The sequence below is a fragment of the Notolabrus celidotus genome, chromosome 17 (assembly GCF_009762535.1).
Source record: "Notolabrus celidotus isolate fNotCel1 chromosome 17, fNotCel1.pri, whole genome shotgun sequence".
NCBI lineage: Eukaryota > Metazoa > Chordata > Actinopteri > Labriformes > Labridae > Notolabrus > Notolabrus celidotus.
In genome coordinates, this window is record NC_048288.1 from 14,928,906 (window position 1) to 14,947,090 (window position 18,185).

Consider the following 18,185-nt stretch of genomic DNA (forward strand, 5'->3'; position numbering starts at 1 on the left):
TTTAATAACTGTAGAAATTTAGGAACAAACTAATGATTTACTGCTACTGACCTCATGATATGTTAAAAAGTGAATAAAGGGATTATTGGTGTGCTATTTTTTCTCCACTCAAAGTTCTATTCATGAGTTGAGCTTCCTCTGTTTTTGATCTTTAACAAGGGGTGCTCTGGGTCTGATGGCCCTTTTAGCTGCCCAAGACCTTGCCAGCTTTTGCTCTTTTTGCCTGACCTCCACACTCCAATGGTTCTGCTGAATTCTAATGCAATAGATCAAGGTATGGATGTGTGTTAACAATGACCTCTGACCACAAAAACCAAATTCACAACCTTGACTTCATGCACCAAATATGAAGATATTCCGAACAGCAGTTCCAGAGATATCACGTTCAACTGGACGTGCAGACAGACGGATTGATGGACAACCCTTAAACATAACGCCTCTGGCTGTGGCTGCTGCAGAGGCATAACAATTTTAAATCGGTGTGACTATCTACTCAGGGCAGTTTTACTTTAAATGAAATTCTTCAGCTGGAATGAAGTTTTAAATGGTTGTCAACAAGTGCCAGCAGATCCAGCCTCCGTGTCTTTAGGCTCCAATTTCCTCAAGTTTCTCCAAAACTTGTTTCCTCGCTCTGATTGCCATTTACATATTTGGGTAAATGAGCGCGGGATTGTGCTCGCTGGTTTGTTTGTCGATTTGCTCTTTGCTTTCCTATCTCCTTTGGGCCACAGATTGAATTAATGTTTGTAGACACAGTGATGCCGCACATGAGGAGATCCTGCAAAATTACAAAACTCTCCCAATTACAGCTCTGCAAACACAGAAAAAACTCATTTAGGGGGTGATGCAGATTTCTCTTGTGTCATGGGCTCAAGGACAATAATTAGCTTTGTTTACATGCTTTTCTATTTAAACAGAACAACAAACACATATTGTTTGCTTGGGACCAAGTCTTTGCAGAAGACACACAAATGCACCAACTATCATGTGCAAACACATTGGTGAATTTCTGTACTTTTACTAGATGCTGTGCTTTTGACACATTTAAATGCCAGCTTGCTCACACACATCTTTATCAGTGCAGCCCTTTATTTCTCCATCATCCCTCGCTCTCTTTACCTCCTATCTCCTCTCCTCCTTAATTACTTGTTGGTAGGTGTTTGGCTTCTCGCTGCTCGCCTGCTGTTTTGGTCATTACAGGCCTCTGTAGGAAGTGGAGTATCTGCCAGAAAAGCTCAGCAGCAGACAGGCGCTGTGTGTGTGTGTGTGTGTGTGTGTGTGTGTGTGTGTGTGTGTGTGTGTGTGTGTGTGTGTGTGTGTCTGTGTGTGTGTGTGCTCACCTGGGGTAAATGAGGACAGCTCTTCCTGCTGGCTTTGAGGCCTGTCTGGCCCTCAGGGGCCGTCCTGATGTTAAAGAGGGCCTGAAGAGCACACTGAGCCGCCTGGTTCTTTGCCAGCTTCTTGCTGCGACCGCAGCCCTCAAATATCCGTCCATCCACACGCACCGCCATCACAAAACTACGCAGCCTGCGGCCCTCAGCTCGCTCCGACAGGCAGGCGTATCGCAGGCCTGGCCGGAGCTCATTCAGCAGAGCTACAGGGCTCTTAGGGGCCTCTGGCTCTGGAACAATCCCTCCCAGTCTCTGCTGAGCCTGCACCATCAGGTCCAGAGTGTGGCGGAGCAGCCGCCCATGTCTTAGCAGCTCACTGGACAGAAGATCGCTTTCTGCTGCTGAACTACAGAGCGAGAATCCGTCAGAGCAAGGCGAGGACTCAAACTCCTTGAAGAGCGTGTCAGGGAAGTCAGCCTGGTCCGAGGTGAAGTCTGCTGAAGGGTTGGAGATGTTTCCCATGGCCAGGTGGGCCTGAGGAGCGTTGGGGAACTGTATGAAAGACTTGAGAGCCAGCTCAGCTGCCCTCATCTTGGCTTTCTTTTTTGTGGGACCTGTTCCCTCAAAGGTCAGCCCGTTGACCTCCACAGCGATGGAGAAGACAGGAGCATGAACAGGGCCGGTCTGAGACACCATGCGGTACTGCAGGCCAGGCCGCAGCTCATTCAGCTGCACAAGTGCATTCTTTGGTGCCTCCGACCACGAGAGTTTCTTATAGATGAGGCGGAGCTGGCACATGTGCCCGTTGTTGTCCTCCTCAAGTGGACGCTTCCTCTTCAGACCAGAGCTCCCGCCTCTGGCAGAGTCTGAGCAGAAGAGCGAGTCAGCAGAGCGATCCTCTAAGTTACCGATGTTACGGTTCTCCTTTACCTCTGCACTGCTGGTACCTGCAATAAACAGCAAACACAGAAACAATTCAAAGTGATACAATACAGGAGCAAAGAAAGCAGTCATTACTGTGACTCACATCTATCCGTCTGAACAGAATGAAAATCGCAGCGGGCAGATTGAGCCACTCGATACACAATGAAATGATAATGAACAGATCTACAATCATCTCCCTGAGCCTACTTCACACCACAGCTCCACCATGTTTAAGTGTTTTAAAATCCAAATACAAATCCCTGAAAAATGGCCGTGTTATCTGCCAAATCATCCTGTAATCTGCCTCCAAATTGGTTCTGAATCTGTGCGGTGGAGAGGGAAACACGGGTCCCTGTGGCCAATGCAAAGCATCAATCCTATTTGTAATGGGGGTGGGGATCACACCGTTCTAAGAAAGGATAAAAATGTGTGCAGCAGCGCTTTATTTCACACTTCTATCCTCTGTGAGAGCAAAGTCTGAGCAGCTGCGACACGCTCTTCAAACCTAGTTACGGGGAAGTGGTGGCGTATTGCATTTCAGATGGGAAATGAACAAAAATCCGGCGTTCTGATCTCACTGTGAGAATGTTAATGGTGGAGTGGGAGGCTGGGATCAAGTGCTGACATTCAGTGGTGGGCTGCAGCAGATTGTAGCTCTGGATTAGGCGTGCATGTACCTTTCTAATGACTTATTTATGAAAGCTCACTTTTAAAAGCACCTAATCAAATAGCCTATTTCCCAAATAATGAATAATGTGCATGACAGAGAGATGATTTCCATACAAGGACTGCCAGAACTGAGAAGTGAGAAATGAAACAGCAGCTTACTCAAACTGTCCTCGTCCTCTGTGCTGCTGGTCCCAGGGCTGATGTATTTGAAGGGAGCGATCAATGCCGACAGCATACTGACTTTCTCTGAGGAGAGACAAGAGACATGCAGAGTCAACAAGAGGGCAGAGACACATGTTTTGATGGTTTTGTTGATTAAAGCAGCAGATCAGCGCTGGCCCAACAAAGGGACATAAGCCTGCACACAAGGATTTTTCTCCATAACCCCAGCATGGACTACAATATTTACATGCACGGCAAACACAAGCTTTACACAGTCATTCACGCTTTTTACACACAAGTGCACAAATTAAACTGTCTTTACATTAAGGGAAATAGAGAGGTGATTTACAGTGTGAGTTACAAACAGGTTGAGTGATATAAGTGAACTTAGCTTGCAGATTCAAATGATGCTCATGTGACTTTAACCTTAAAAGTCTTTTTGATGTCCAGCAGGGGGCGACTCCCCTGGTTGCAAAGCCTGATTGCACAGGAGACTATTAGAAAATGAGCCTCCTTCCCACTCGAGTTTATGGCCTCAGTCTCTACTATCATGTCCTCTTAAGTACAGCATGAAGCTCCCTCTGAAAGCGTGTAAACTTTCGACCATGGTGGTTCTTGCAAGATGCCCACTGGTGTATTTATATCCTGTTGTGTAGCATGTATAAAGTGAATCACAACACTAGACTGTAAAAAGATGGATGAGATGTCACCTCCTAAAAGTGAAGTTAAACATTTAGAGCTCCCCCTGATGACTAGCTGCAGTATAGGACTCAAAGCCTGCTTCTTCCATGTTGACCAATGTGACATGGGTCAAACTTTAAAATCAAAATACACACAATTTTTTTTTTTGTTCAGTCTTTATAATTAGTTTGTATCATGCTGATTTATGTTGCAATATAACATTTTATAAAAAGAAGCACTGGATTACATGGATGAAGTAGCGGCGAGAGGAAATGTAACTAGCGCTGAGACAAGTCATTGAACTTAACCGTTATCCATAGCCGTGAGTGTCTGCTTCAAACCAACAGTCAGTTCGGTTGTGGACTGGACCCACCTGAGGAGCGTTGACATTTCTTACTGTATCAACTGTCCTGTCCTCTCAGTAAAGACACAAAACATAAGAATAATCTTACAAATAAAAGGGTTTTATGGTAACAGAATCTTCACTTCTCCACCAGTCAATCTCTGCCGCACAAACTCTGACTCCAGATGTTGAGGTTGTCAGTACACAACTTAGGGGGTAAGACTGAGGACATAAACTCAAGAGGGAAGGATGCAATCAGGCTTTGTAACCAGTGTTGTCCATCTTTATGTATACTTAATTGTCATAACTTAACAAAAAATAGAAAATAACGTGTAATATATTTTTTATCTTTAAGTGGTTGGTTTCACATCATACCATCTTGCATTTTGCCATATTCAGAGGAGATGGTGGATAGCCATGAGTTCAGATTAAGTGACTCAAATTAACTGATATAGCAAGTAGACAATTGACAGCACTCACCTGCCACTAATTACTGTCTTGCTTCTAACGATGCATGCCTTTGAACTTTCATATCATTTAAACAGGGGAGTCCTAAAAAATGTGTCCTCGTTGTCACGAATAAAGACATTTGGATGACTCAGCATTTCCAATATGGGGACCACCATCATTGAGCTTCAAGGCACCCATGTTTTATACATGCTAAGGGAGGGACACACTTTTAGAGACAGCCTCAAGTGGACACTCAAGGAACTGAAGTTTATTGCACTTTGCTGTGGGGTTAGTCTTACAGTTGTAGAGGTTGCTGCTTATGAAAAAGTGAGAACAAAACGACAGAAGTATGATTTTTGCTTGTTGCAGCAGGTATCTGCAACTCTAAGCTCGGCCCATAGTACAAACCCTTACCTCTGATTCAAAGGTTTTTCGTGATAGGGTAGAAAATTCAGTCAGGTCTCATGAAATTTGGACAAAGTAAAGTCTTGTATTCTGAGAAAAACTGTGTGTGCTGTATTTCATTGAACAGTCTGGTTTCAGTGGATTCACACAAACAAACACATGCTCCATCTTTGGTGTTAAACTTTTCTCTCTCTCAGCTCTAACTTGTCAACGTGTCTCTCCCCTGCGTCTCCCTAGGGTCTGCTGTTGTCCAGGTGTGCGTGTTGTTTACAGTATGAAGCCCTATTAGAGCCATCGCCCGGTCTGCTGCACCCTCCGCGCAGCACTGAGCAGAATTGACAGACCAGTCTGGCTCCTTAATTACACCCCCTCTCTCTTCCCAACATCAGCTAATGATCAATAAGAGAGAGAGATGGGGGAGAGGAAACAGGAGGTGGACAAGAGGAGGAGGAGGTGATGAAGTGAAAGGAAGAAGAAAATGAGTTCTTGTAGGTGTGAGGAAGGTTTAGAGGCCGAGCCTGAGATAGGGTTGGCACCTTAAGTTGCGCAGCTGCAGCATCTCAGAAAGCTAAATGCTGCATCACACTACGCTGCAATAAACATGTTGTGATAAGAGTGTCAGGTTGTGAATGAGCGTGGCTCCCAGTGCTCTCTTCACAGCTCTGGAGGGTCTCGATGAGTCACTCTGACACACATGGATACGCTCTAAACACCGAAGCTGGAGCTGAGTTGGACCTCACGGGCAAACATCACAATACCAGCATTTACATTCTGACCTAATTACAGACTAAAGCCCAACACGAGCAGCAATTTGGCTCTGAACGACTCCCTCGGCCAATAGGGTCATTATCCGGTCCATTTTCAAATCAGTCTATATTGTTTTTAAAGCCCCTGAAGCCCTGTTTACTGTAAAACAACATGGTTCTCTGGTGGGTTAACAAAGGGCAAATTAAGGGGTGAATAAGGGACTGTTGGTGCACAATATCTTTGTGTATTTCTGCATTTCTTTGCATGCTGCAGACAAATAAAATACAGGCAATTAACACAGAGAAGTCTGACCAGCCAAACTGTGGCCTGAAGTTTGTAATGTAAGCATTATGTATATCTCATAATCCAGTTTAGCCGAGGGGTCTCTGCAGTTCCTGCAGAGTGCACAACAATGCATCTACTTTTCTCAGTTTCTAATCATCTTGACAGAATTCAAGACTGAAATGATTGTGTTTGAATCCAGTGCTGCATATAAGGCCCCAATATTGGACCTGGGCTCCCTGCAACCTTATTTGAAACCCACAGTAACCAATCTTTGTGTTATAATGGACAGTTATTCTAAATTAGATAAACAGATCAATTCTGTAGTGTGATCTTGTTTTTACCATTTGTGGCTTTTACCTAAGATTAAATTGGTTTAATCCTTTAATGATTTTGAGAAAGTTGTACATGCTTTTATTTCGACTTTCGACTACTGCAATGCACTTTATGTAGGTGTTAACCAGGACTCCCTGTCACGCCTACAGCTAATCCAAAATGCTGCTGCTTGGCTTGTAACTCGCACCTCTAAGCGGGAGCACATTACCCCCATCATTGCCTCCCTCCACTGGCTCCCTTTTCATTTTCATTTTTAAGATTTTACTGTTTGCTTTTTAAAACTTTAAATGGAGTCGCTCCACAGTATACTTCTGACCTCCTGCAAAGCTAAACTTCCGCAAGGTCTTTGAGGTCTACTGGTCAGCAACTTCTTGTGGTCCCCAAGACCAGGCTGAAAACCAGGGGTGGCCGCTGCGGCAGTAGCCCACAGACAGTGGAATGAGCTACCCCCTCCCCCATGTTAGACTGTCCCCAACGTTTTATTGGATTTTTATTTGTTCTCACCGCGTTTTTATTTTTGAAAGTGTTTTATGTGTTTTATTATGATTCTTGTATTTTATTCCCTGACAGCTAATTTTACTTCACTGTGCAGCACTTTGCTAAACGTGATAATTCTTTTAAATGTGCTATATAAATAAAGTGGATTGGAGGGATTGGATTGGAATGGTTTGCGTGAATTTCTTGGTCTGGTGAAATGAGTGATTGTGGTCTGCAGTTTTTCTGTAAGAACTGATCTGACTGTCTTTGCTATATTGTCCGTAATGGCTGCAGTGATGTGAACTTTAGACTCCACATTTATCTGTTAGCTGCTGTAAACAGATTTTTCAGTGCAGGTTATCAACCCAATGAGGGGTTTTAAAGACTCAGACTGGTGTCTTTGAAACCCTTCATTTCAGCTTCTGTCTAGAGCGCTTCATTTCAGCTACTGAGCCAACTTTCTCTCGATTAGGCAGCTCTCCAGAAGCTTCTTCTACTGCTGCCAGGCTACAAAGCAGCTGTCATTGACTTTACTGGTGTTTCTCTATTTGAAAATCACAAATTGTGAAATATTGATGCATGTTTTGGAGTCTGAATCCAGAGCTGGGCACATGTCCATTCATCTGATAATCCTCCATAATCAAAATTACTTTTAAATTAACTTCTAAAGTCGATGATAATTTGAAAAACTATTATTGAAACGTTTACTTTCCGTTACATTCTCTTTTCTTTAAGGTTTTCCATTTAGCGTAATCTGACTTCTCTACAGGAACGCTGTGGGAGCAGAAAGAGCTGGTTCTTGCTAAGCTAAATCATCAGGATCACTAAAAAGAGATGGAATTCCCATCACTAGGAGCATCTAACCTGAGGTAGTCTACCTGAGACAGAAGAAGGATCCAAACCCTGCTCTTAAAAGGTAAGACGGATCACAGACAACTTGAGCAATACAGCCTCAGTATATTTGGAGTTTGATCATGGGGACCCTTTCTGTTGCAGCAGGATGGGGGCTGATTGTAAGACTTTCAAGAGATTTTAACATTATTGATAATGTCTATTCATTTCAAACAGAATTAACAGATGAACTGTTATTCTAAAAAACTGTAGAACAAAATTCCACCTCTGCAAACACAAATATTACACAAAGCTCAAATCACTTCTTCAGTGTGAGAGAATTTCTACATTCAGGATCATCGTTTCATCAACATGTTTTATTTTTTTAATTTTTTTTATGTTTTATTTATTATATGTTACAAAATCTGAAGAAAAACAATGTATCTATCAGTATCAGTATATGTATCAATGTCATATCAGTCATAAAGATATGATGACAGAAATGTTCCAGGAAACCCAAGAACAATGAGCAGACATACCAAATATATGAGACTGGTGGACTAGCACGGATGTAAAGGTTTAATGATATATCCCAAGAGTGCTCATTGTGCCGTTTAAGAGGCATACTCATACTTTGATCTGCTAAATTTGAACACTTTTTATTTAACTTTTGCTTTGGTAAAATATTACAAGTTAATCCACGCAGAGGGGAAACTAATTCTTTGTGCCATCCTGAGTGTTGGACACATCAGTGAGCTGAATAAAAGCCTGAATAGATTCTTTTATTCTGCATTCAGCACTTCTTTATTTAGACGACTGAGTTCACCGTCAGCATGGAGCTTTTCTCCATAGAGCTCTTCAGGTCTGTGTAATTTCAAAGTAACCCTCAGAAACAAGTCTTTTCACTTTCAATAGACCTCTGTTCATTTGAAATGTCTCAGGAAGTGGCTATTGAGTGAAAATATCATCATGTTTTCAATAACTGAGTGGCTGAATCGACTGTAAGCAGAGCAGTTTAGAGGTCATCCTCCAAATGCCACCTCTGATCGCTCTCTGATAGCTTCATGAAACACACTTCACTCTGATCTATGAGCCAGTGTGTGTGTAATGTCTGAGGGGATTTGTGTTTGAGGTTTACAGTTTGGATGAGATTGATTATTACTACCATCAGAATTTCAGTTTCATGCTGAATAACAACAATAAAAACATCTGTGTTTTAAAACTGTTTTTAAATGAAATTTGTATCCCAACTTAAACGTTGTATTAGCAGATGCTAATTACCTGCTGCTAAGGAAGGGCTGTAATTACAAAGCTCCCAACAAATAATGATGTAATTTGGTCCTAATTATAGGCACATTTATTTAAAAGAGTCAATTTCAATTAAATCAATCATTTATTCAGTGTGGACTTTAATCCCCTGCTTGGCTGTAGATACATTTCAAAAATTGGGTAGTATAGCTAAACTCCTGCAGGAGCAAGATGAGTCATCTCTGTAAGTTTAACTTAATTGGAATTAAATGAAAATGTGCTCATTGTCTCTAATTTCCTCATAATTAGAGCCAAATGTTGTGTTACCTTCAACACTTTATTACAAAGCTTATATGATGCTTATATGAGACGTGTTGATTTTATCTGCCTTATGTATTAAGACCAGTCTATTATCTATACTTTCTTTGTTGTTGTTGATGTTGTTGATGTTGTTATTGTTATGTCCATCTGACTTTCTGCATCTCCCTCTATCCCTCTTTCCAACCCCAACACAAACTCAGCAGGTGGCTGTCTAATATGATTCTGGTCCTGCTGGAGGTTTCTACTTGTGTTGTAGTCAAGACAACATTAACCGAGACCAAGACATGACCGAGACCAGAGTGCACCAAGACCAAGGCAAGAACAAGACATTTAGGGATCGAGACGGAGTCAAGACCAAGACCAAGGCAGGGCAAGACTGACACAAGACCAAGACCATATATATCAATGAAAAATCATCATGAGTGTCGACAAAATAAAATACTTATTTCTATTTTATTTAGGTTTGCTTTGAATACAATTAACAGCAACAAACACGGTTTGGTTTTGTCTTTGTTAGTTTAACATTCCCTTTTGATTCAAGTTTTCTGTTTTGAGAAATGTGGGGGGGTTTCTCTTGTCACAGTAATGACAGGGACACAGAGTGCATCAGTGGTGGTCACGACCAGTCTTGATTTAAAATATGGAGTCCGCCAAGTCCGAGATTGAGACAAGACCGCTTATAAATGCTTTCAATTCCGAGACGAGACCGAGACCTTAAATAAGTAGACTCAAGACTGGTCTCGAGACCCAGACCGATCTCGAGTACTACAACACTAGTTTCTACCTGTTATAAGGGAAGTTTGTCCTTGCCACTGTAACTTGTTAAATGCTGCAAAGTGCTGTGCTCATGGTGGAAACTGCATGTTTCTGATCTTTCCCAGAGACAGTGCAGTACTCCTGGACTGTCAACATTTTCTTTTAGGTTTGACCATGTGAGCAAATCAGTGTTTGGCTAATAGGTGACTTCATCTGCCCAGTGAAAAACCTCTTCTCTGAATCAGCAGTCAGGTATATGAGCTAATCAGTATGACACAACAAAGATAAAGATAAGGTACAATAAGATACAGGTAAGCATCAGCTAGTGACATGATGGACCAATGTCTGTCAACATGGTGAATATCAGCTGGTACTAATGATCAATGGCACATGCTGAGAAAATATCCTCTTTAAGAGACTTTCTCTTTGCTTTTTGATCACTTAATACTTGAATTTGTTAAAACATACCAGACCTGAACCCTCACAAAGCCCAATAGGAATACTCTGATACAACTTTTCCTGTTGTTAACACACTCAGCTGTTAACAGAAGTGCTGTGGTGCTTTCGAGGAAGTCCATCTGGCAGCCAGACTGTTAGACCACCTGAGAGCTTCTGTACACAGAGATGATGTGCTGTGTTTTCAGAAAACACACACCTTTACACCTGATGTTTGCTTTTTGTGTTACAGTGCAGTGATAAAGATGTTAAACCACTTTCTTTGCGCGTCCATATTTGCGCTAATATCCTCCCAAAGATCTGACCTGATTTCAGGGCTTCATTTGCTGCTAATAAAAGGTGAATCTACAATCCTCTCTGTTAAATCCTTCCTGCTGCAGAGTTCATCAAAGAACGAGCCTGATGTGGACACTGTTACCTTACACGCCCTTCACGCTATCTGTCATCCATCCCTTCTTATTCAGCAGCCAGCCGCGTGATGAGACAATGCATGCCAATCGTCTCTGTGTCCGTCCCTCCTCTGCAGCGGGACACAGAGAGGAACCGGCTCATCTGTTTCTTCTGCGCAGAGGAGAGCCAGGTTAGATAGGAGAGCGCTGGCAGAGGGCCATACACACTGATAGTGACAACACTGCTCATGATGTCCATTCACAACGAGCTCTAGCTCTCTCTCTCTTGCTCTCTCTCTCTCTCTCCTTCACTTCTTGTATCAGTTCTGAGGAGAAGGTAATGAGCCCAATCAGATTTCCCCCTGGCTCAGCATAACGGATGGGTCAGATGAGCGACGGGAGACATGAGTGAAACCGGCGCTGGGGGAAATCATTGACTCTCTCTCTCCCTCCCTCCCTCCTTCTCTCTCTTTCCATGACTTACTGCCAGCCTAAGAATGAAGACTGAAAACCACTGAGTCACTGCATTAGACGCTGCATTGTTTTTGCAAAGCTCCTAAAACTTGATTTCCTGTCACTTCATGTGTCTTTTAAAAAAAAAACAACAACATAGAAGAAGTGCTGAGATGTGAGTGTGGTATTTTCTAATCTTTTGGCTGACAGTATAAGTGATGTAATGATACTTTTAGGGATTCTTGTTTAGCTAGTAGTACGCGATAAACAACTCACAGTCAAAACCTCATTTACTGTGCGCTGCATTGTTTACAGTCCAGTTAGCAACTCACAAAACAACTTTTTTCAGATCAAACTTGAGGCAAGATTCATCCCTCCAGATATGTCTGCAAGTCTCAGTTTCACTTTATAAATAACCTTGTAGTGTTGAAACTTATGGACTTCCCCCCCCTCTCTGAGTACTTGTGGCACATGTTTTGAAAGTTACAATCATATAAACCTTTCTCTGAAACAGTAAAAAACATCCACACTGGAGACGCCATTTTTACTCTCTTGTCAGCTAGATGAGGCTGCACTTGTTCATCTTCTCTGTTAAAGCTTATAGTCAGAGCTGGTTCAGGCTTGGATCAGCTCTTAGTTATGCTGCTATAGGCTTAGACTGCCGGGGGAACTAGCGCACTGACACACTGGGATCCTATCTCACCCCCTTCCCTCCAACCCCCTCATCACTTACTTTAGCTTTACCTGTCCCATTAAAGTTACTAACCATAGACCTTTCTGGAGTCCCTGAGCTCCACTGTCTCGTAGGTCCCTCTGAGCTGCCGTAGGCATCCTCCTGCTGCTGACGTTCCGGAGTCCAGCTGATACGGACGTGCTGAACTCCAGGGGCAACAGCTTCTACTACTCGTCACATCACTGTCACCTCTCTCTCTTACTCTCCTCTACCCCTCTTTCCAGACCCAACTCGGTTGAGGCATGATAGCTGTCTAACATGAGTCTGGTTCTGCCTGAGGTTTCTGCCTGTTAAAAGGAAGTTTTTCCTCACCACTGTAACTAGCTAAATACTGCAATGTGTAATGCTCATGATGGATTAAGGTGGGGTCAGACTGAGTCTTATCCTGTCTTGAAGTTGGGTCTCTGTTCATAATTTGACATAGAGTGGTCTAGACCTCCTAAGCGTCTTGAGATAACGTTTGTTGTGATTTGGCGCTATACAAATAAAGATTGATTGATTGATGATTGATTGATTGATTGATTGATTTATTGATTGATTGTAATGGCAGATTGTGAACAGCGACTTACTGTGTTGGAATATGTAGGCTTGTCAATGACTGAATGAAAGCAAATTTTACTGGTTGTTTTTAACAGTGAATTTGTGTTATGGGAAGAATAAATAGACATAAAATATTTTCTTTATAGGGTCAATAACCTACGGGGCCAACATATATTGTGCATCCCGACTTGCCATCATAGGGAAAAAAAGAGTAAATAAAACATATGAATGAATGTCCACGGGGGCTTCCATATTTTATTGCTTTTGTGGCTGTTTTTTAGGGAGGTAAATTAAATGTAGGTTCTGAAAAGATTGATTTATCCCTGTGCCGGCATGTGGGAGGACATACAGGAACATACAGGTGCAAATACACACCTTGGGGCATTATAAAGATGCAACAGAACTGTTGGCACCTTTGGAACCAGAAGTAACTTTAACAAGATGTTTCATTTCTCTAAAATTAGGTTTCCTTCACTCAAATTTTACCCCTCCTTGAGTCCTCACAAAGATGTGATAAAAAACTGCAGGTCACAGCATCATAACTCACACTAACTATGCCATTTAAGCAGGAATTTCTGCACATCCAAATATGTTTAAGCTGTGGCTGGATGTGTGATTTCTCATGTTCTCTGAAACCAGGTTCGATATATATTGACTACTGTGTAAAAACAAACCGTCAGTTGGGAAAACACGCTCACATCAACCAGCCAGTGATAATTACTGTTAGGATGTGTTTTTTCTGTCTCTCTCACCTGTCTGAACAAGTGTGAGAGCGTTAGCACAGGAAGAGAGTTTTCATCGCGTACATGATATGATATGTGTGTTTTGTATGCTATGTAACATCTAGGATGAAGCTCTAATGGAGGACAGTGGGGGTGAAACTGAGTTAGGGGATGTGTTAGCACAAATTGATGGATATTTAGCACCTGATTAGCAGCACTGAGGCCATCTGCTTTACATTTGCTCCTCTGGTCATGAAGCCAAGGACACAGAGTTTTCACTGTAGACTCCGACCCTGCAGGCTGAGGGTGTTATTATGAATACTGTCACTTTGAGCAGTTGTTTTATCACACTATACGTACAGTATAAGGTGACATAAGGAATCCACACTAACAGCCTCAAAAACATGTCTGAACTTGCTGTTTACTGGCTGTAATTTGAATTTCAATCTAGAGACTGAGGTTGTCAAATTTTCATAATCTCACAATTTGTAATGCGTCTTATTTGGTTGTAGATCATTTCATGTGACTTTCAACAGATATTAAAGAAAACACTTTTATACCTCATACGTACATTTACTTGAATAATACTGTATGTTTACAGACAATGTTGAAATAAAACTATCATGGAAGCTATTTATGAAATCAAAAATACAGTAATCAATGTTTGCAAACTTTTTAAAGTGTTAGTTTAAGTTCAGATCTTTGCATTCAGACACTGGTTTGTTCCTCACTTCTGCGTTCTTGTGGAAGTGCTGGTCACTTAAGTCCTGCAAAATACGGCAGCTACTGTAGCTAACTTTATAACCCAACACAAAATGAGAAACTGAATTTGATAGGGAAGATATTTCCAGATCTTCTCTCTGATGTGCTCTGATTGCTTTATCCCAGCTCTCCTGATGAATTGGTTGTGTAGTTTATGGCTATAGAACTGCTGCTAACTGTAGCAGCTTTTTAGCTAGCTTACCAACCTGAGAGAAATTATTTTTTATAACACTGACGAAACAGTTCGATATTTTGAGAAGTAAGGTTTTTCATTTTCTTGGTCAGGTTAGATCTGATCAATACTTCTATGCTAACTATAATACAACAGATAGGAACTGTTAGCTTAGTAAAGCAAACATAAGGAGTTAAAGGAAAGCAGCAACCTCCGGTCTAAAAATATGAGTCCAATGCGGAAGTGCTAAAAACTGCAGTTCATCAAGGATCCGCTTGAGGCTGGCTCCGGAAGTACCGGAAACCACATACACACCAATTCAAAAAAGACGATCTCTACAGCAGAAATAAACCTGTTTACAGCCTGGTACAAAATACGAGTGTAGTCTGGATAGCTCATTTCTCGATCGGCACAAACTGTATGGGGGCTGAATTTTTTTCTAACGTGGTACTTTCAAAGATAATGAGATTTCAAGTCTTCCAATGAGAGGCACAGCTGACTTGATTGACAGGCAGGAACACTGTAGCTGTTGGCTAGGAGGCTCAAAGCCCGCCTCTTTACGTCACAATCGCTCGACAGCAGCAATATGGCTGCCGCCGCTGATTGGCCTCAAAACAGCGCTTCAGAAACAGATGGGTACGTCATCGATACTACGTCCATATTTTATACAGTCTGTGGTTAAAGGGGAAGCAGCTAGCCTAGTTTGGCTCCAGAGTTACTTGCTCTTTCAACACTGGATGTATTGAACATGAGCTATTAATGCAACACGTTTTGAAATCTTTGTGCAGAGTTGTCTAGCTGTTTCCCTGTGTCCAGTGTAGTCAGCTGCTGTCTGTGGCTGAGTTTTTAGTGTTCAGACTATAGACTGTGTAAAACATGAATATAGTTTCTGTGGTGTCACTAATTTGTTTCTGAAGAGGTGTTATGAAGCACAAAGATAATGGCTGCTAAAGTAGAAATGCTGATTTAACCTAACTTCCAGCTAACAGGTGGAGTTTAGGTCACAGCCCAGTCTACAACGCACCCGCCTCTCTTGTGCCCCTCGACACTGCACAGGGAGATTTATCAGTGAAACTATGTTACTTTAAATCTATCTGATGACCTGCTGCTCTGCCTTTACAGTTAAACCTTTGTGAGGCTTGTTCTCTCTGTCTTTAGAGAATTGCATAATTAAGAAAACCTGATTACAATGACGTTTAGCCTTGGTGCCAGATAAAAAAGCCAAAAAACATTTGTTATTGTAAGTTTGTTAATTACACAACACTTGTATTGCCAAGATGTAATCAAGCAGCACCGTGTCTGAATCCTCTGAGACAAATTAAAGTGCCACAGAGTGCTCTCTTCATTATATCATCACTCCACTGAAGTCCTACGACACTATTTATTGAAACAGCACATACAGAAACTTTTTAAACTTTACATTCACTTACTTATAATGTATAAGTCATGCACCTTGATTTAGAAACATTCAATAAAGTGGATTTCTTCATGGTACACTTCATCCTGCTCAGCCGCGACCCATTGTTATTCATTGGTGCATATTTGTGTCATCTAGTGGCAGCCAAACACGGTTTATTAATGACCCATCTCTGCTGAATACCTGATTCTGATTGGTTAATACCCCATAACTATGATGATTAATTGCTAACTGCAAAAGCAAAGCCAGGAAAAACCTGATCTCACACAGCATATCAAATCAACCACCGAGGAATCTTCAATGTCACCTCTGCCTGTTGACACTGTGGTAAAAACGTTAGTGTCCATCAGCAGAGCCTGTTTGAACAAACACTTTCACCTGTGGAGTGTGTCACCTAAAGGACTCTGGTTGCACTGAATTGGTAAATCATACTGTGGCACAGGGGAACATTTGATGCCACTTTTCACTCCTCTCTCTCTCTCTTTTTTTCTCTTGCTGTTTCATTTTGACAGCGACACACAGACTACACTCTGCTGCTCCTCAGAGACGACCTGACATGGTTGAGTGTCACTGAGGAACCTGCTCAGAGTGTGTGACGGCTGTGGATTGTCACTGAGGCCCTACAGACGGAGCGGTGGAACAGCGGGGGCTTATGATCACGCCGAGGCTCTGCCTGGTTGACCACACCGCCGCAGCTTACATCAGCCCAGCACTCACCTCTAAGAGCAGAGTTTACTTTCAATGCAGAAATAAGACCTGAAAATACCATGAACATAAAAGCTTTTTAATGTCATATCTCCTGCCTGAACTGAACAAAAGTGTAGATTATGAAATAACAGAAATGATGCATTTTTTTATTATGAGTTGGGTGCATTTGAAAAGCTTTGTGTTTAAAAGCTTTTAGTGCTTAGAAAGCATCTGAAAAATGCAGCTGGAGGGCGATTGTGATATATTTCATCCTCAAGGCTGTTTCTAGAATTGTCGTCAGGCTCAAATGACTCATTGATACAAAAAGTTCAGGAGTACTTCCCTGGAAAGTTTTTCAGCCTGCAGCAGTGAAACAGGCTGTAATCATTGTCTATGCCAAAAGATTTAGAGCTCCCCCTTCTGACTGGCTGCAGTATAGGTCATAAACCTTGCCACCTTCATGACAACAGAGGGAGCAGAGTCCAAACTATAACATTAAAATATGTACATTATGTCATTATAGTTAGTTGTTATCATGTTGATTTATTTCCAAGTGTCAATTTTTCAGACAAATTTTGTTTGAATTAGTTATTTCATTCTAAAAAGATGGGACGTGACATCATGATTGACAGCTTTGTTGACCAATGAGGCTCCTGCAGCGCTGTGTGTACCGAATTTTCAGAGTAAAGGAGGAATGTTGAGAGGAAACACAACAAACACTAACACAAGAGTCTTTCAACTTTTCATAACTGTTAGCGTCTGCTTCAAACCCACTCAAGAATCTGATCTGCGGTGGACTGGTCCCACTCTTCAATGCTTGTTGGTAAATGCATATTTTGCTTAACCTCACATCAGTCCTGTGACGCTTCCAGCAAGGTCACTTCTGCAGACCTTGGCTCCACCAGCGCAATCTGTATGTACAGTCAATATACCAGACCATAATGGTTACAACATAAACCCTGAGAGAAACTGTGCCAGATGACAGTATGTCTGCTGAAGGTTCTTGTTTTTGTCCCTGACAGGCTCGGATTGTTATTCTCAGTGTCTGACAACCGTACAGAAAGGATCCCTGCAGAGACAGAGCTTTTTGTTGAAAAGGAAGATGATTTTTTTTTAAGCCAGAGACAGCTGTGAAGTTGCTGTCTTCAACGCCTGAACTGTAGAAAACAACCAGTTTAGCTTTCTGAGACATGGGGGAGCTGGTTTATCGCTCAGTTGATTAGTTAGTTTGTTTATGTTACTGATCTTTGTGTCAGAGCAAGACCCAGTCTTTAAACCATGGTACCATTTATCTCTTTCTCTGAACCCACCAGACTCTGTGGACAGGGGCAGTAAATTAACTATGCTGTGCAGTAATTACCATCCCAGAATATGGGAGTTGTTGCTCTACCACTGCTTTAACAAGTAAACTGTCCAAGAGACACAGTGATGTTTTGTGACTTAATCTAAAAAAAATTGTTCTGACACAAAATTAATAATACACAGAAACTTTGGGATCAAGGTCACAGTACAATAGTAACTCCCATGTTCTGCCAGCTAAAAAGACTGTTTTGTCAATGGAGTGTGTTTTTAAAGAGTGGTGTTGAGGTTCTTTGTTATTGAAGAAAGCATCTTATTCTGCAACAAAATGGTCTATCACTGCAGGGATCTCATCACTTGGTGGAAGAGTGCTAGAGGAACAATGATTTTTTATTTGAAACTGAATCATTCAGTGTTTTTGATTCCTAGGTCAGTTTCTTTTAAAGCAGGGGATCTCTGTAAATACTTTGGCACTAGGAATGGCACTAATATACAGCCTTCCATGTTGTTGCTGCTGTATACATCGCAGCCAAGCGGCAACCTCCGGTCGAAAAATATGAGTCCAATGTGGAAGTGCTAAAATCTGCAGTTC

At 41.9% G+C, this 18,185-nt stretch overlaps 1 protein-coding gene across 3 annotated transcripts in view; it reads right to left on the reverse strand.

The window, feature by feature from the left end:
• The window catches only part of adarb2 (adenosine deaminase RNA specific B2 (inactive)), a 333,076-nt gene that overhangs the window by 83,686 nt on the left and 231,205 nt on the right, over positions 1-18,185 (reverse strand). For 2 of the 3 annotated variants that reach the window (XM_034706696.1, XM_034706695.1), the window contains 2 exons: positions 3,084-3,170; positions 1,341-2,278 (listed from right to left, as the gene is read on the reverse strand). In XM_034706696.1, the coding sequence (XP_034562587.1) occupies positions 1,341-2,278; positions 3,084-3,170 (1,025 nt within the window). Of the gene's footprint in view, positions 1-1,340; positions 2,279-3,083; positions 3,171-10,837; positions 10,936-18,185 lie in introns of those variants that run through there. The other variant, XM_034706697.1, reaches the window with a different exon arrangement.